Source organism: Tripterygium wilfordii, chromosome 20 (assembly GCF_013401445.1).
Source record: "Tripterygium wilfordii isolate XIE 37 chromosome 20, ASM1340144v1, whole genome shotgun sequence".
Lineage (NCBI taxonomy): Eukaryota > Viridiplantae > Streptophyta > Magnoliopsida > Celastrales > Celastraceae > Tripterygium > Tripterygium wilfordii.
In genome coordinates, this window is record NC_052251.1 from 10020498 (window position 1) to 10040115 (window position 19618).

The window sequence follows — 19618 nt, forward strand, 5'->3', positions numbered from 1 at the left end:
TCAGACTCAAAGTTTCCCTGATGTTGCTTTAACTTACTGGGCCACCGAAAATTCGAGAAGGCCCAGAGAGCTCTTGTGGCTATAAAACGCTCGGGTCCCATTCCCTTGACACGTGACATTGTCTTTATGAGTTTATGTTATCTGCTTCTTCCCCCATATATATTTTTGTGGAAGATATTAATAGTATAACGGATAATCTGAATTTTATTCAAGATATATATCATTTTATTTAGTACTTTCCAAAAAAATCATATCAAACTGAACTCATCGCCAAACTGACCGTTTGATCGGTTATGGATTTATTGTCAATTGTTTTAGTAAGGTTAATCGAAAAAAATTGATCAAACCGTCAATAACTAACCATTAAATTTATGTAAAAAAAACCGACTATGGACACCCCTAATTTTATTATTTTCATTTTAGTAATGATCAACATAAAAAACGATCAAACGACCTATAATAGACAAGACCGTTAGTTAAATTTATGTAAAAAAAACTTTAAAAAATCGACCTTAGACACCCTAATTTTATTGTTCTCATTACTCTCACCGTCTCACGCGTATGTGGATCGTGTGTTTCACGTGTTACTAGTTAGTGGAGCGTGTCGTGCGTGATTATTTACGAGCGTGGGTAAGAATAGTAGAATTATCTTTTTTTTTTTTTGATACCAAGGAGGGGATACCCACAAGGACAAACAAACTAACTATTCAGCATTCCTGACTACACGTATAGGCCAAGATACTCCAATAACATCTTCTCTTAACATCTCTATAATATCCACAGGAGGTTGATGAAGGACCAAAACTCCACGATCATGCTTAAGAGCCAAATTTGCTAACAGATCTGCACATCTGTTTCCCTCCCGAAGCACATGACAAATATTGACCTCCCAATCTTTCTTCAAAAGATCACAACATTTGTAAATCAAATTAGAAATAGGAATATTTGGAACACAACCATCCTGCAGCCAGGAGGCCACAACAAGCGAATCTGTCTCAAGAAAAACTTTTCGAAACCCATTTTGCCATGCCAAAGAAAGACCCTCGAATACTGCCCAAAGCTCAGCCTCAACTGCACTACAAATCCCGATATTAATAGAGAACCCAATCAACCATCTCCCTCTAACATCTCGCACAAGGCCCCCTCCTACAGCTAAGCCAGTCATTCCTTTACAACAACCATCTGTATTAAGTTTGACCCACCCATCAGGAGGAGGAGACCACCCAACAAACTCCAACATCACCCTTTTATTAACACTTATACCATTCAGTTGCAATTGATTAGCAAATGCTCTTTCAATTTCAGCCATATGGAGTTGAAACCACTCCACTTTCACTGCCAAAGACAAAACTTTATCATTGAACACATACTCATTTCGCCACTTCCAAAGACACCAAAGAATTACAGCAAACATCGCGGCCCAATTAGAAGATAAATTGCGAGCATCTCTCCCACATATATTATAATGAAGCCAATCATTAAAGCCCAAATCAGCTTGAAAACTCAACTCTTGATCTGGAAGAATGGCTTGCCAAAATTGTTTAGCTCTTGGGCATCTCCTGAAAATATGATTCACATCCTCATCAACACCACTACAAAGCTTACAGCTAGGATCACCTGTAAATCTTCTCTTAAAACGCTCCGAGTTACACATTATACGTTGATGAGTAAGCTGCCAAATAAACACTGTAACTCGTTGAGGAACATTAAGTCTCCAAATTTTCGGCCAAAGAGGATCTACATTCAACCCACCTAACCCAACGGTGGCCATATAAGCAGATTTTACCGAGAATTTTCCATTATTTGATAAACCCCAACAAATACCGTCTTCCATATCATCCTCCTCACGCACCATGAATGCCGTTAGTTGCTGCACTATATTTTCAGGTAATAGATGATGAAACTTCGCCCATATCCAACCCAGTCCGCGCTGCCAATAACAAGAGATCATCTTGTGCTTTTCCACCAAAGAAATATCATGCAAGCATACATCAATGAGAGGGCTATCCCCCATCCAATGATCAAGCCAAAACCGTGTTCTCCGACCATTCCTCACCAACGCCTTCACTCCCTTATGCAAAATATTGCCAGCTTTCACAATACCACGCCATAAGTTTGAAGATCCTTGCTTCCCTTTGAGATTCACAACACTAGGATTCCCTCTCATATATTTACTTGAAACTACCTTAGCCCACAAATTTTGTTTTTCATTGAGAAGCCTCCAGCCCACTTTAGCCATAAAAGCATGATTAGTTTGCTCCAATTTCCTAATCCCAAGTCCTCCCATTTCAATTGGTCTGGTAACTTGCTCCCAACTAACAAGACTAACCGGTCTCTTATCTTCACTACCTCCCCACAAGAAGCGGCGTACAAGCCTCTCAATATGCAAACAAGTTTCCTTCGGAAGCAAAGCCGTTTGCATTACATATATTGGAATAGTAGTCAAGACGGATTTCGCCAAAGTGATACGACCGGCAAATGATAAGTGTCTAGTTTTCCAACCTTCCAAACGAGAAGAAATACGATCCACTACATATTGATACTCCTTGGAACTTACCCGACCATGGATTGAAGGGGTACCCAAATATTTGCCCAAATTATCAGTGAGAGGGATCCCTGACAATCTAGAAATATCAGAAGCAACACCCTGATCCACATTCTTCGAGACATAAATACTAGATTTCTGGAAACTAACACGCTGCCCCGAGCTTGCACAAAAAAAATTTAAACACTCCATTACCACCTTTATTTGATCCACCGAAGCTTCAGCAAATAATACCATATCATCCGCAAAAAACAAATGAGATAAAGCAGGTCCATAAGGAGACAGTTTAATAGCCTTCCAGGCTCCAGACAAAACAGCATTATTTATCAGGTGACCCAGCCTTTCAACACAAAGCACAAATAAATAAGGAGAAATAGCATCGCCTTGACGAACCCCTCGACTTGGCTTAAACCAATCCAACTGTTGGCCATTCCAAACTATGGACATGCGGGAAGTAGAAACACAACTCATAATATTTCTAACCCAAGCATCAGTAAAGCCAATCTCCTGCAAAGTATCCTGGATAAACTCCCAAGAAAGGCGATCGTACGCCTTCTCCAAATCAATCTTAATAGCCATATATCCCTGACCAGTCTTCTTCCTTCTCATAGAATGCAACACCTCCTGATAAATAATAATATTATCTGTAATCTGTCTCCCCGGGACAAAACTGCTTTGATTAGGAGCAACAACATGAGGAAGAATTCGCTTAAGTCGATTAGTCATGGTTTTAGTAATAACTTTATAGCCCACATTGCACAAGCTAATCGGTCGAAACTGACTCACCAGTTCAGGCATAGGAACTTTTGGGATAAGGACTAATAAAGTATCATTAATACCTTGAGGCAAGTGGCCAGTCTCAAAAAATTGCATAGCAAGACAACACAAATCCATACCAATAACATCCCACATCCGTTGATAAAATCCTGCATGAAACCCATCTGGACCCGGCGCTTTGAAAGGAGCCATATCAAACAAAGCTTGCTTTATATCCTCATGCCTAAAGGAAGCAGCAATAATCTCTCTATGTTCAGGATTCAGCTCAGGGAAAGAATTACGAGCAGCCAAAGAAATATCACAACTCCCATCTGCTGTAAATAAAGATTGAAAATAGCAATTAACCATTTGCTGAATTTCCATGGGATCTGAGACCCAAATGCTATTATCTCCCATATCTCTCAAAGACTCAACTTTGCTCCTGCTCCTCTTAATTATAGTTGAGGCATGATAAAATTTAGTATTTCTATCCCCAGATTTTATCCACTCCTCGCGAGACTTTTGATACCATAAAAGCTCTTCTTGATATAAAACCATATCCAACTCTTTCCTCAACTTTAACTCCAAACGGTGCAACCGAGTAGAGAAACTAACAGCCAACCGACTTTGGACACCACCAATCCGAGCCCACAGTCGTTTCTTTCTTTTAAAAATACTTCCAAAATTCGTTTGATTCCACCAATGCAACGCCGCAGCTATACGCACATTATTCTCCAAGAAAGACTCTCCCTCATGCCAATTATCCTTAACCACCATACTCAACCCAGGATGCGTAAGCCAGGCTGCCTGAAATTTAAAAGAAGAGGACTGCCTAACGTTACTGTTTTGGTTAAAACGGATCAAAACTGGAGAGTGATCTGAGTAGAGCTTTGGGAGATGAACAACAGAGGCATTCTCAAATCGTTCTCTCCAACTGCCATTACAAAGAGCTCGATCAAGTCGCGCCCCCTTGAAAGTATCACTCTTCACTCCTCTAGTCCATGTGTAAATTGGCCCGGAAAAACCCATGTCAATCAGCTCCTGATCAAAAATCCAATCCGCAAATCCAGAGCATCTGTTCATTGTAGTTCTATTGGTTGAACTAACCTCATCTCGAGAAATAACGGAATTAAAGTCTCCAACGACAATCCACGACCCTCTTATCTCCAAAACCTCCTTATTCAAATCTCGCCATAATAATTTGCGCAAGCTAGAATCAGGACTTCCATACACCACAGAAAGTAGCCAAGGATGAGAATTGCCGTTTTTAACACTCAAATGAAGAAACTGCGGATGAGTCTTGATTACTTCAACTTGATAATAATCCCTCCAAAACACCCAAATTCCTCCACTAAAACCAGCCGCTTCCACTCTAACCCAGTTATCAAAACACCATTGCTTACACAACTGATCTGCATGACAACCACTCACCCTCGTCTCTAACAAGCCTAAAATTCCAGGCTTATGCACACGCAGCAAATCCTTCAGAGCACGACTAAATTCCCTCGAAGCCGCACCTTGACAATTCCATATAATACAATCCATAAACATAATTAACAAAGATATAATAAACCCAAACTCCAGCAACTACTCCAATCAAACATCCCGAAAAAAGCTAGTTACAGGCATCTCCATTCACACCTTTACTCTCCATGCTAGAACCCAAACACTTTTCTCCATCCCGAACTGCCATAATAGCAACATCCTCATCTAAGTTAGCTTCCTCCCCTACTTCCATGAAGTCTCCTTCAAGAATGGGGGAATTAATCAACATGACAGGTGGGTCCTGATGATGTTCCAGATTAGATAAAGGAACTCTATAGGAATCAGCTGCGTCACTCTTCGACTTGGCTTCGTTCATTACTACCGAGCGCACAATCTGCTGACCACTCTGGAATCCCCGAACCACCACATGACTCTCCTCAGCAGCAGCCCTTCTATGTCGATTAGCAGAGGTCGACGATTGAGGGTCAATGGGTCCCCTTCCCGGCCCCTCTGTTACAATGAGATTTGTTCGTGTTGGTGGACCAATTGGGTCAGTCACCGCAGCCTTACTTACCCAAACATTGGGCCTGCGACCCCTCCCGGAGCCTAGCGTAATTCTCTTCTCGTCCCGGCCCACCATCGGCACTTCCTGTCCATTATTTCCAAACCCATCAACTGCCACCATCCTAGCCTCTTGGTTTTCCTCTAATTCAAGAACAGCAAACCTAGATTGCCTAGGATTATCATCAACCCAAATTTGAAGGTTGCCTGATTTGTTTCCTTTCCTAACATCACGATCCTCTCCTTTGATTGGATTGCCATCTTGCTTTCTAATTACTCGCCGTGATCTACTCTTCGCCAACATCCAAGGACCATAATCATCTGTAACTTCCGGGTTAACAATAACAACCGCCTTCCTCACCGGATGAACATTATCATCCTCCTTATCTGGTCTCTGGTCATGTGCCTCCACTTCAGGACCAGTTGCAAGCAAACAAGTATCTTGTCTATGGCCATAACAACCACATTTGAAACATACTAAGTGTATCCCCTCATACTCAATACGTCGAACCCTACGTCTTAATTTGAACTTTGCAAGCAGTGGTTTTGTCAAGTCCACTTCCACACACAATCGTGCAAATTTACCCCTCGACACAGAGTCAGTAGCATCATCAATCTTAACTGGTTTCCCTATCTTTTCCCCTACTCGCATAAGAAAATCATAATCATAGTATTCAATCGGCAAACATGGGATACGAACCCATACTAGCAGCCTCTCCATACTATCCTGATCCGGATCAAAGTTAGGGAACCATTCACGAACAGTCAGGTAATGATCCATAATCATCCATGGACCCTCAAACTTGGCATAATCGTAATCATCTTTGGACGCAAATTTAACGAGGAAGTAATCATTCCCAATTGCTACTAACTCCATAAAAGCTTTTGGTCGCCAAAGATTATTAATCTTCCGTAGTAGAAAATTATAACCTATTGATCGTCCCAAAATTTTGATGATCAAAGTCTGTCTCCACGGTGATCGAAGACGCCGTTTTTCCTTCTTTGATACTCTAATCACAGGACAATCGGTCTCCTCTTCCTCCTCCATAGCTTCCTCTTCATCATCCGATACCGAGTCATCATACTCCTCCTCATGTGATAGGTTCCCAGCACCCATACGGCCCATCAGTTTATCTCGGAAAGAAGTCTTTGGAGACTGCCCGCCTCCTTCTCCCCTCTGAGTTTCCTCCACTCTGCTAGCCATGACAGTATCCGTCGGATCCGCACCCCCACCATTATCACCAGTCTTCACTTTCTTATTACTACGTTCAAGCAAATCCGTCTCTTCCTGAGAGCGTTCCTTCTCGATCGCCATCTTCCTGAGAGCCTGCAGATCTGCAGATCTGCTTTTTTCTTTGCTGCCCTTTATTACAGCACACCAATAGAGAAGTTCACTTTACTAATTTGCTCAAATGAAGACAGTAGAATTATCTTTTGGCAGGGAGAAGATAAATTTGAAGAAAAATATCTTAAAAATGAGCCACAAAAATATATTTTTGAAGGAAAAATAGAGAGAGCGGGTGTAAAGTGGCGAGGAGTGGATTAGCTGAGCTGGTCCCCACGAGACTTGTTGTGCGCTTTTTGCCACCTCATCAGTTTCCTTGATCTTCGGTGACATAGATTCCTGAAGCAACTCGTCGGTCGATAGAGACCAGAAATCATGTGGAATTGTCTCGAATATCTATCCTCTTTAAACAATAATCATAAATAAATGAGAAGATTAAAGGTTAATTTACAAGAATTAGCTCCTAACTTAGTGGAGAGAGTCCTATGGGCATTTTTGTTAGAAATTAAAACCCAAATACATCAATAAATATTATCCATTATGGATTACTCGCTTGTACGAATTTGTTTTCCTAAAACGTCTCCGTAATACTTAGTTTAAGAAAACGCGTTTGTTGTGTGAGAGGTGCTTGGACTCTATTTATACGTCATTCGGATGAGTTATAACAATTGAATATAACACAAATATATTTGACACCTTATTCGTGAAAAAACCCAACTACCCGATTGTGAGCTCTTATTGATAAAAGGATTTATAATCATATACATAATATGATTACTGAATAAATAAATGATTTTGGTGCTGTCACATCAGCTCCTAAATTAGCTCTATGATTGCCACTTGGATTTATGGTAAAGATTAGACTAAATAAAAATCAAGTTTTAAATACATACACAAATAAGGTTTATTTATTTATTGTTTTAAATCAAATTAAATCATATTAAATTTATCTTAACTGCCGTTCACACTTAACGGCTTGCATACGTTTATTTATTTATTGTTTTAAATAAAATTAAATCATATTAAATTTATCTTAACTGTTGTTCACACTTAACGGCTTGCATTCCCACTAAGAGGTGTTAGTGGAATTTGCTTTAAAATATATAAGAATTAATTTTGTACAGACTATTATTGTGAGTTTATTGAAAAGTTATCGTTAGTAATTAGTATTAAGGGACTCAGAAAAGTTATATATGGTTTCTCATTATCGTCATTTCAAATTAGCTTTGTGACACGACGCTTGGGATCTATGCGATTGAGGTCCCTCTTTTGCCTTTTGTTCTGTATTCAAGCAGAGGATTGATGGGTGCATGTTGCCGATCAGAGATGAAACAACTGGATTCAACGGTAGCAGAAGAGATGTCATCGGCGAAGGGGGTTAAAAAACAGGTTGAGGGGCTGAGTCGATAAAGCTGAAGTCCGGCGAGTTGATAATGCTTGATATTGTTCTTTTGGACTGTCAGGTCAGTGATGATTGAAGATGATATTACTAGGAGGCTCATGTAGACGAGGGTTTATAGAATTATTGTGTCTGCCAGAGTAATGGTGAAGATTGAACAAATTATTGTTCATTTAGATGAGGATTTATAGAACTTATTTTTTGGATGTGATTTTTTCTTTGTGATCCCTATTGTATGCTATTTTATATTTCACTTAATTTTCTTTGGTATGCCTTTCTTTCCATTCATTATTGGTCTTACTTATTGATCTTTCTCAAATTCCTCAGTATATGTTAGTTGATTAATATGAGATAATGAAATTCTTTATCACAGACCGCGCAAAGCGCGGGTTTCGCACCTAGTTATATTCAATAATGGGATTTGAATGATTTTCAAATCATACATTTGGCCCCATTTAACTATTGTTGATTATTTAAGACTCATTCAGATAATATATTTTTTGTCACCCATGTTTTACTTGGGAAAATTTGCGATTCACACCTCATTGTTAATGTTTTTCAGATAGAGTTGATCTACATGTTCCGATCAGTTCTGAGCTGTTATGATCATATCTTCCTATCATCTGATTGCGTAGGTATTTCTGAAATATTGTGTCATTCATATTTTGTATTAAAATTCAAATTTAGAAACTCCGTTTAACTACAGTTAATACTTCCCATAATTTTGTACCATGAATGAGTCGTGATGGTGTTTTAGACATATTGATGTTGAGAATTCCGTTTCTAATATTCATTTTGTAAGTTTTTTTTGTTGTGTTTCGAGACTTACTTGACCTCAGTAGGCTCTCGATCCATCAGGTTCATGCGTTGGTCATTGGTGATCATATGTCTCTTATTTGGATCGTGATAAAGTTTCGTGGGCTCGATTGAGATTCTGATGAGTATCCCACATCGAAAAAATATGGCTACCAACTCTAGTTTATGAGGATCCAAGGCACTCTCACATGGTAAGCCGATTTTCTGGGTTATAATTCTACCTTGGGTCTGCCTTATGGGCCGGTGTGGGTTTTCATCATTGGTGTTTTCATTGAAAGAGTCGCGTTTGCGGAGAGGGCTGCCATCCGGGAAAGGGCTGCCGTCTGAAGGGCGAGCGTAGCCACCGTGGACGTCGGCTATCCAAGGGGGGTTGTTTGATGAGTATCCCACATCGAAAAAATATGGCTACCAACTCTAGTTTATGAGGATCCAAGGCACCCTCCCCTGGTAAGCCGGTTTTCTGGATGGACCGGTGTGGGTTTTCATCAGATTCTCAGAACACGTGAAGGTGTCGCATAAGAAACCCAACTAGAAAATGGTGGTGGGAGGGGCAGTGAATGGATCCTCTCTTTTGTTGGTAGGATTGCAATTTGCACAAATTAACCCCAAAAAAAAAAACTCTCAAAAAATCAGGAGCCACAAGTGCTCTTGAAGGGTTGGGCAGTGTCTGTTAGTTGGGGATTAAAAAATTAAATTAAATAGAACTAAATCTGAAGGCTGTTCGCCACGTGCCTCCCCTGCCATGCTAGTCGAAATGAGAGGTTAGTGTTTCCCCAAAATCACCTAACTTTATCTTTTTGTTTATTAATTATTTTTTTTAATTTTTTATTAATTCTTTTATTTGTTGAGGGATATTATTATTATTATATTGATTTCTTTTTGTTGGTCTTATGCCAACTGCAAGTGCAACCACACCATAATTCATTTGATTGGCTGTAATCACTTCCCCCAATTTTTGGGAGTCGTGATTTTGATTCGTCCAGATCTAATTTGATTTTAGGCTGATATGTTATTCCCTGATTCAATCAGTAGGATTTGTAGATCCTTATACTTATATCAATTAAGGAATAAAATGAATTATTGAGATCCTAACATTTTTATTTATACAAATGTGAGAGTGATTGATAGGTCAAGTTTCTTTTTCTTTTTTTTTTTGTTTAATTGCGGAACCCCTAGATCCCGATCCCATTATAGTCGGGTTTGGATTTCGTTCACACTTTAAAGGCTCAAGTAGTCAAGTTAGTACTTGACATATTTGGGCTAATAATGGGTGAAATGAAACGGGGGGAACTTGGGCTTTAATGGGCCACACATGAACCAGAGACTGCTTTCGTCAGAATGGGCTGACCATGTGAGTTTAAGTTGGTTCATAAATATATTGGGCCTCTTCTTATTGGCTGGGCCATATGGAGACTGCTTTGGAGCCATAAATGGAAGGGATAACTTTAGTCACACCCCTAAGTTTACTAAAAACACCCCAACTTAAGTTGACCATCCTTTGTAAAAATCAATTAACTGGGTGTCTTTAATAAATGTAGGGGTATGACTAAAGTTTATCAATGGAAGCACACCTACAAGCCTACAACAACTTCTTGAATGAGTTTATTCATCTTTCAGTTATGATAGAGATCTTAGGCCGTTAGTATCCCAATTATCCCAGAATTGTACGCATAATTTCATATGAGACATGTGGAGCCATGAATTCAGTGCATTCTGTGCATCCAACTCAGTAACTGAGATATCTAGGATACCAACTATTGAGATCATTTTCCTTTCATCTTTTGCCAATACCTTAATTGTTTGTTATTACAATGCAAAAGGTATTTACTATTTAGGGGGATATGACTTCTATATGTGTGTGTATATATATATATATATATATATATATGTATATAAGCCTAGTGAATTTTCTGTGTGTTGATGAAACAATGGAAGGAGACAAGTGTGACAGAATTGGGAGTTCAAAAGACATGAAAGAAGGACATGCATTAATGGGTTTTTAATGAATGTTTTGATTGTTCATTAACTCTTCTCTCTCTTTCCAAAAACCAGGTCAGTTGGACAATGAATTCAATGGAGGAGGAACAGATAGTGGATTGACATTGATTCTTATTTGAAGTACAAACTCCTATCACCATTATGGTTCTTTAGGCATAGGAGAGGAGGCAATCATCTCCTCTTAGCAAAAATTCTATGTTCATGACATTTTACAATATGAGCTTTGAGCTCACTCTTATATTTTAAGTGATTTTAGCTAGCAGCCTGCAATCCAAGCTGATGAGACGGGCTTTTGGAGTTAACTCATCCTCGCGTTATCGTGACCTTTTGTCTCGTCCATTGTAGCACGTGACGCCTAGGACATTATGACTTCACGTCATCCTCACCTTCTTATGACTTATCACCGACAATATACTCGGGATTTCAAACTTAACTGTGACAACTAAACATGAGGGTTACGTGTTAAATGACAACTAAACACGAGGGTTGTGTTCGTTGCGGGACTTAAGTCAATCCAACGTGTTTTCAAGTTGGGTGATTTTCTATTTTCCAGAAAAATCCCATCCTTTTAGAAATTTGTTGAAGATTGGACTTTGTAAATGAGATGCCTGATTTTTCCAAATAACATGATGTGGTCGTCAAATTGAAGTGACTGGTTGTAGTCATAATCAGTAAAAAAAAATGAAGTTCATTATCATTACCCACAAACTGACAAAGCAAGTGCAGATAAATTTCATCTTTTTTCAGTCACAGTTTTAACTTTTCAAAAGCCTGGATATGGAGCCCCACCTTGATGTGAAGCTATCCAAACCCATCAATGTCTTCCCCACTTTCAACTTTCCCTTGATGCATTCACACACACAACCTTTTTTTTCCCCATTTCTCGTTTGACACTGATGAAAAGTAAGATCGAGTCAAAGTCCGCACAAGAAAAACAAAGCTAAAACTCATAAAGGAGAGTTAACTCCACAATGTTTTGCTTTTAAGATAAATAATGTTGAAACTGCTGACATGTAGAAATTGAATTTACGACCTCTCACATTTATGAAGTGTTACCACACAAAGCATTCCCATTTGAGAGCCAAAAACATATATAGGACCAATTTGATACACAATATCATGCAGCATTTATCCTACTTTTAATATAAATGTTGGGTTTCAACCAAACAACACTTTAAGTGACACATAATTTGAGAGATTTTTACACAACATTTTCATCCAATTTTGAAATGCTACTCTTGAGGAGTTTTTTTGGAGCATTTCCAAATTGTTCTCGTTATTGTCCTGGGTAATTTGATGTTATTCCACTATTGTCCCTCATTAAATAAATGAAATAATAAATTAATTAAATTTTAAAAAAATTGATAATTAATTAATATATAATTTATTATCATATTTAATTAATTTAAAAGTCATTATATTATTTTTAATAATTAAATTGTTTGTTTGGATACAACGTATACAATAAATATGCATAATACCCCTGCATGTAATTTATCACAAATTCCTACACAACATAAATATTAATAACAAAAGTACAACAAAACACATACTCAGCATTCAACCAGCATTTCTACTACTAAAATTGTCCAACATTTCTGTTACTACCATTTATACTACTTTGCAAATGCTCTACCAGACTAGCCCATAGTTATGCTCTACTAAAGCAAACAATGCAGCCAGATAAGATGGATTAGACAGTAGAATTGAAAGAGAGATTAATAACAAAAGTTCATGAACAGAAAAGTCAATACCCGAACCACACAGTTTACTTGACCCAGCAAGAAAAGCCATGTGTGGTGCGTTCTTGACTCCCTCTCCTCTCTAGATAGATAATAAACTAAACTTTCACCCAAAAACAAGAAAAAGAAATAAATACCCTCCTTGTCAAGAATTAAAAACAACAAAACTTGAGTTGGTGTGGAGTGTAATGAGGTGTGGCAGCACAAACAGCAGCAGCAGTAAATAAGCAGGGATTCAGGGTCTTGATGAGAGGGCATTCAAATTCCCAACTAACCCAATACCTTTCTCAAGAACCCACATTCAATTCCACCAGCACCAAAGCTCTGAATTTTCTCTGCTCTCTGATGAATTTAAAGATGGTAGAAAGGAAAAACAGTTGTATTGAAGCCATGATATCATCAGGAACTAGGACAATTCAAGGCTGTCTTAATATGGTGGACAGTGGTGCTGATAAGGTTGTTAACAGTGGCCACTGACTCCATGTTTAGCTTAACTGATGGCAAGTTGTTTACTAATATCTGAAATGCTACCGTAATTAGCGAACCGCCAGAGGTAGCCATGTTTCCTTGTGTGCTTGAGCTTGTTGAGGCACCGTCGCCTTGGTTGTAATGACCGTCTGGTGAAATGGTGAAACCTGATGGCAGTAAAGGGATGCAAGAAGGATCCTCACCACTCATTGCATTGTTTATGTAGGGTAGTTCGACGGGACAGTAGACAACAAGTGAACCAGATTGGTCTATGCAGCTCTCTTGAAGTATCAAAATATTGTTCTGGCTGGTATTCAAGGCCTATTTACAGAATTCCATGGTGATATATGCATTAACAATGCATTCAAAATTGAGGCAAACCATAAGAAAATGAGCCAGTTCAAGTAAAGACTTACCCGAAGAACCGATATGCAGTTCCCAGGATGTGAACCATTAGCAATGTGAGCAACCTCTTGCACTGGATTACCATTAGAAAGGACATCCCACTGATTGACAAGACAAAATTCACAAAAACCATTAGGTGTTGTACTTGTAATTCGATTAATCTGATTAAATGGAAAGGTAAAACAGATAAAACATACATGAGTTCGGTTTCTTTCATCCTTGAAAAAGTTAAAGATATTTTGCGGAGAAACTGGAAGCCAAAAGGTGGTTGATGCACTAAGAACTACACCATTTGGTTGGCCAGGATTTGTGCTCTTCTGAAGGGTAACTCGAACTCCACCCTCGTTCAAACCAGAAAGTGTTGTCCATTGGTGGCTGGTTGATGTGCTCACACATGCACAGAAATTCGACACCATCCTCTGAGAAAGTTTCATCATGCTTCTCTTGCCATCCGGCGATGGAATTACTGCAAATTGGAAATTTGTATTCAGCAATTGTTTTACATAACTAAGCATTGCAAATATGGAGCTATGTTACCTCCTCCAAGATCACGGGTTGAATTGCTCGACACCATAAGACAAGCTAATCTTTCACACATCCTCTGAAGAGTGGCAAGCCACCTTTCTGCCCCAAATGCCAAGCCACTGTGAATGAGATCCTTGTAAAGCTGATGAATTGGGATTTTCTCTTCTATTTCCACATGTTCTACCCAAGTTACCTAAATCCAGCATGTATCAAATGAAAAGTTACAACTACTTCATGTATAATGCAAATAAACATCATTGTATTCAATTGAAAATACAACCTTGGAGTACCCATTAGGCATGTCCTGAATCAAGCATCCTGAAGGCAGCTTATGTGATCGACATTGCGATGCGAGCTTGGGAAAATCATAAGAGACATTAACAATAGCCCACAAGCCTTGCTCAATTTGCTGACAGTAACGGAGAACGTAAAATTCCCGGGTTGGCACCAGTGGTGAAAGCACCTGCAACTCTTCATACATCTGCAATGACAAATATCTGCCAAGTGAATAATGCTAAAACAAGGAATTGCAAGCAGAAACAAATGATATAAGTTTCTTCTCAATTACCAGTTGCAAAGAACCACTAAGGCTGCCCAATACTCCAGGCGATAGAACTTCCATTGTTTTTGCAACTGATACAATTGCGGGAAAGAGCTCCACCCACTTGTTCTGCACAACCAAATGAACTATCATATGAGAGACGGACACAACCTCGAGATTTCTACATTGAGTTTCGATTCAAAAGTCTAAAGAGAACTTACAGTGTCCATGAACATGTCAACCAAGGCCAAAGCATTCATGATTACGACACCAGAATCCCTCGATGCTTCTATCCTTAATTTCGGGTTTCTCAAGTGACTATTGGGTCTAGGGAACATCCTTTCATAGCTTTCAAGATTTAGAACATCTCTCCCATCAGTGCTCGACTTCATCCACAGAGGTTCATTAGTTTGCAAGAGCCTGAGCAATTCATCCATAGCATTGGCAGCAATATCAGTCATGAGGGACTTATCCATGTCTGATATTCCAATTGGTTGGAAAGGTAAATTTGGTAGACTCGAAGAACTTCCTGGTAGAAGATCAAGATCAAGTGAAGGACCGCCAAATCCATGGCCACCGAAACTCCCCATCGACAAATCTAACGAAGAAATATGCAAAGGCTGTACCGGTGGAAGTTGCGAAATAGGTCTCCCTATGTACTTTGCAGCAATGCTAGATACTCTATCAAGCTAAGCAAACCATACAACAACAAACATAAACATAAACATCCCCACCATAAACACCCAAAGGAAAATGAGTCTCAAAGGCTCAAGAGGGTTTTCTTTACCTCTTCCTTCAATTGGGCATTCTCCATTCGCAATCTTTGTTCATCGAAATAGGAGTCTTCGGTCACCGGAGGAGCTCCACAAGATGGGCAAATGACATTTTTCAATGCCTCTCTGATTGCTATATTCTCGCATCGAATCTTGTCGTTCTCTGCACGAAGTGCACAGTTATCTGCTCGTTCGTGTTGGGCCTGAATGGATATTGCCACACAAATCTCACATGAGAAGAGAATCAAGGGACAAAGTAAATACATAGCCCAAAGAGAATGGAAAAGAGAGTACCTTCGTCTGGGTCCTCCTGTTTTGGAACCAAAACTTGATCTGTCGCGGAGCCAAACCCAACTCCCTGCTTAACTGCAACCTCTGCTTCTCATCTGGGTGTGGGCACTCCTTGAACATTCTTCATTAACACAAGCAACAAAACCCATAAGAGAAACAACGGAAACCCATTAATTTTTCCAAAAAAAAAACAAGAAAAACAATCACTTTAGGAACCATCAAATGCAATGCGAAGGTGCATACCCTTCTAGCCTCTGAATCTGGTGGGCTGTGTGACGGTGGTAGCGCTTCTTCCTCCTCTGGTTGTCGGAGGAATCGGGGTCCCCACCCGACCCACCACCTCCTCCTCCTCCACTTCCGTATTCCATATATTACAATAACAAGGACTATTGAAGCTATTCCGGATCAAAAACACCCTATACTCTATACATAATCACCATGGATAACACCACAAGAAACCCAGAAAAACCCAAGAAGCAAAAAGGATCCTTTATTTATTTATTTATTTAGGATGTGGGGTTTAAGGAGGTGAGAGTGAGAGTGATGTAGCATGTTTTTGAAGGCTTAAAAAGCACAAACGAAACGGCTGGGATTACGAAGGTAAATGGCATATGATTTGGTTGAGAGTGAGTCCGTTATGGGAAAATATTAAATAATAATTAGATGGATTTTTGGGCGGTAATTAAGTCCCTCCGTCTGAACCCCAATAGACAGAAAGTGAGAGAAAGAGTTGTATCCACACACAGCGAGCGAGGACCAAACCAAAAAATCACCAGTCACCACCTCCTCTCACACTAGATCAGATTCTTCATGGGTTTCTTTGAAAGAATCTGATCTATAGTTGCTACATTCGAGGGGTTCCTCTCTCACTCTCTCTCATATTTAAAACAGATGAACAGAGATACTCACTATAGAGTGGTACAACAACCTCACTGAAGGCCAGTTGTGCAAAACAGAGCATTCATTAATTAGTCTAACACGCCGTCCCGGTGGCTCAATTCGCCCCGGCCGGTGTTTAGCTTTCCGGCAACTACTAGTATTACTATAAAACGACAACGTATAGTTAAATCAATGCCTTCTTTTGTGCTCTTTTTTTTCAAGTCTTTGACTTTCTTCTCTAGCCGTTCTATTCTTGGATTCTTGGCTGTTACACACACTACGAAGTGTATCAAAAAGTCAAACTTGATTGCCTTTTTTCTTTTTGTGGTGCCGTATTTATCTCTTTTTGCATCTCTCTTGATGGTTTGACCATAAAATATTACTAATATGGTATTTAAATTACCGATATAGATTTTGAGTAAGATGAACAAAACCCAAAAATCTTTTAACTCCAAATCAACCCTAATCCAAGAACCCTGGCCAGACGGGTAGGGGACTGATTAAGAGGTCCCCGTCCCGTTGACAACCCTAACGATATAAATTCTCAATTCCTAAATTTTTCAAAATTGAAAAAAATCTAACATAGCATCCAAACAAACAAGAATATTGACTGAATCTTTAAATTAAAATAGTATTACCCTAAAGATCTAATGTAGAATTGGATAAGCTCGTATTCCCCTCTCGATTTCCATTGAGTTCCTAAGTCTTTGATTATGTTTATACATACATATGCAATTGCTTCAAAACTACGTATTTTTTAATGTACCTTATTGTAAAATTTGACGGTGAATGCTTTTTTGACAATAGTTTCTTCATCAACTCTCATCTTGTAATGTTCAATCCTCTCACGCCAATAGTCATTTTTCGCCAGTAGTCATCTTCAACTCTCTGTCACCATTCTCTAGCTTTACCTTAAGCTTTATATATGATGATAAATAACACCATCCGATGCTCTGGAAACTTTGTAAATTTCAAGAAATTTTCTAGGGAATTTAGTCACTCTATGAAGACACACGTAGGGATGGCAATGGGGTGGGGGCGGGTATGCCATCCCCGTCCCCTTACCCATCCCCACCCCCTTGAGATTCAGGGTTCCCCGACCCCGACAGGGACGGGGAACCCCCTAATCCCAATAAACCATTATTAGGAATGCTATTGTTTCGGGCATTCATGTCCCCAAAGTGATCACCCTGATCACACACGGATGAGTTACAAAGGTGTAAAGATGTATGCAAAAATAAACATTTATTTATTTACATTCAAAATTTATTTTTTTTTAAATTTTGACCCACTTTTGAAGCCCATTTCTTTAACCGGGTTATTACTTAATCAATTAATCAAGCTTAACACTTTTTGGGTGCTTAATTAAAGGGCCCCTCTGACTTTATTCATACACGTGAGGCTATTGTTCTATTTTTCTGTCGGTATTTCAATTTTAAATTTATTTTACTGATTATGATTTTCCATGTCCCAGCTCCTCGGTTTGTATTTATGCTCTTTATATCATGGATTGCACAGCCAAACACACTGCTTTTAGCTTGAACTCATCGTGTTCGGATAAAAAAAAATGTTTGACCGAACAATACATTACGTATCATCGTATTACGGTGAGTTCGGAGCTGAAGCTGCAAGAGCTGTTTGTCATAAATTTACACCCCATACAATCAATTCTATTATCCGCTTTGGGGTTTCGATTTCGATGAATATATCGGATTATCCTCACCGAGTTGTTCCTCCCAAGCCCAACAAGCATACAATCAACTATATTGTCCACTTAGGGATTCCGGTCCCAGTGAATACATCAAATTATCTTCACCGGTTTGTTCCTCTCAAGCCCAATTGACCAAGTTAGGGGAAAGGCTTAATTGATTGTAAAGAGGTGAACTTGTCTTTATAAAGAATGAATACTCCACACATCTCACCGATGTGGGATAACACTCCCCCGCACTTGTGAACTGGATTATGTCATACCTAACAAGTGGAGTAGATGTCATGTGCAATTGGACCGAATCTCTCCGATACCATGTGAGAAATCCACACACCTCATACAACCAACTATATTATCCACTATGGGGTTTCGATTTCTGTGGATGCATCAGATTATCTTATTGAGTTTGTTCCTCCCAAGCTTAGCAAGTGGGCTGAGCCCAACTCATCAAACCTAAGAATAAATAGTACGCGTCAAAAAACTTTTTATCACCACAAACTCACCTCACCACAATCTTAGAACTCACCTCAAAAAATTAAGGTTGCCTAATTACTAATAAGTGAAGTTTGATATCATTTGATTGCATTAATTATTAATCGAATGTGTGTGTTTTTTGTTGTGTGAAAATTGGATACTTACTCAAATTAGACATGGAAGTGCCAAGAAATTAAAGAAAAAAAAAGTTTGTTCACAATTCAATGCAGCAGAGGAAATGATATTCCTTTAATTAAAGCATTTAATTTTTAAAGTCGATGAAAATATAGGTTGGATTAATGGCTGTTATAGAATTAGAAGAAGAAACAAAATTGTAATGGCATTAAGAATTCTACGAAAGGCTACAACTTTTAATGATTTGACCAATTTTAAAAATGGTAAATTATTCCAAAATAACCACTCAAGTGATAATCTAGTATAAATCTCTATGGACCCGTATTAACTCGGAATATCCTAACTTTATTCCCCTCGAAAGCAATATCATTGTAACCACGCGTCAAGTTTTTGTCCACCTTACCTTATTTTCAAGTGAAAAACTTCTGTTAGCTCAAGTCAATGTAACCCTTTTACTTATATTCGTTTAACTACTACATTGAAAGATTCCACCGACTATATATGTATGTATGTATGTATAGGGTCCTCTTAAAAGTACATTAATAAATACCATAAATAGTTTAGATGGTGCAGCCATAATCGAAATTTAATTCCATCACCTTCATTTCATCCGTTCAATTTTATGTTTTGCCTCCCCCATATATGCATGCAAGGTTGGTTCAAAGATTCACGTACGTATGTTCTAGCCATGCATTTAAAGGTACGGATAGATCAAATTCCTCTTGATAGTAGTTACCCTTGCACGCCGAAAACGAACAATACCTCCACAAGTACTTGTTTGTAAGCAATAGAGGCTTTGATGACCATGATAATGGTACTACAAAGAGTGATT

The 19618-nt window shown here is 38.9% G+C and overlaps 2 protein-coding genes across 2 annotated transcripts; both read right to left on the reverse strand.

Moving 5' to 3' along the window:
• Nucleotides 1-703: 703 nt before the first annotated feature.
• On the reverse strand, nucleotides 704-6662 carry LOC119986972. Its single transcript, XM_038831658.1, has 2 exons — nucleotides 4925-6662; nucleotides 704-4818 (listed from the first exon to the last, which is right to left on the reverse strand). Exons 1-2 carry the CDS (start codon nucleotides 6660-6662, stop codon nucleotides 704-706), a joined length of 5853 nt encoding a protein of 1950 aa, XP_038687586.1.
• A 6283-nt stretch (nucleotides 6663-12945) lies between these two features.
• Nucleotides 12946-16586, reverse strand: LOC119986740 (homeobox-leucine zipper protein HDG11-like). Its single transcript, XM_038831421.1, has 10 exons — nucleotides 15834-16586; nucleotides 15594-15711; nucleotides 15314-15502; nucleotides 14748-15215; nucleotides 14554-14655; nucleotides 14266-14466; nucleotides 13998-14178; nucleotides 13658-13926; nucleotides 13472-13561; nucleotides 12946-13376 (listed from the first exon to the last, which is right to left on the reverse strand). Exons 1-10 carry the CDS (start codon nucleotides 15956-15958, stop codon nucleotides 12987-12989), a joined length of 2133 nt encoding a protein of 710 aa, XP_038687349.1. The 5' UTR covers nucleotides 15959-16586; the 3' UTR covers nucleotides 12946-12986.
• Nucleotides 16587-19618: the final 3032 nt, after the last annotated feature.

What these genes read in the sequence shown, in the direction of transcription:
- LOC119986972 (XM_038831658.1), bottom strand. Translation starts at nt 6,662, where the DNA reads ATGGCGATCGAGAAGGAACGCTCTCAGGAAGAGACGGATTTGCTTGAA. An exon ending in AGGTGTGAATGGAGATGCCT is followed by an intron (nt 4,819 to 4,924) that starts GTAACTAGCTTT and finishes GGAATTGTCAAG; the next exon opens with GTGCGGCTTCGAGGGAATTT.
- LOC119986740 (XM_038831421.1), bottom strand. Translation starts at nt 15,958, where the DNA reads ATGGAATACGGAAGTGGAGGAGGAGGAGGTGGTGGGTCGGGTGGGGAC. An exon ending in CAGATTCAGAGGCTAGAAGG is followed by an intron (nt 15,712 to 15,833) that starts GTATGCACCTTC and finishes GTGTTAATGAAG; the next exon opens with AATGTTCAAGGAGTGCCCAC. An exon ending in ATGAAAGAAACCGAACTCAT is followed by an intron (nt 13,562 to 13,657) that starts GTATGTTTTATC and finishes CTTGTCAATCAG; the next exon opens with TGGGATGTCCTTTCTAATGG.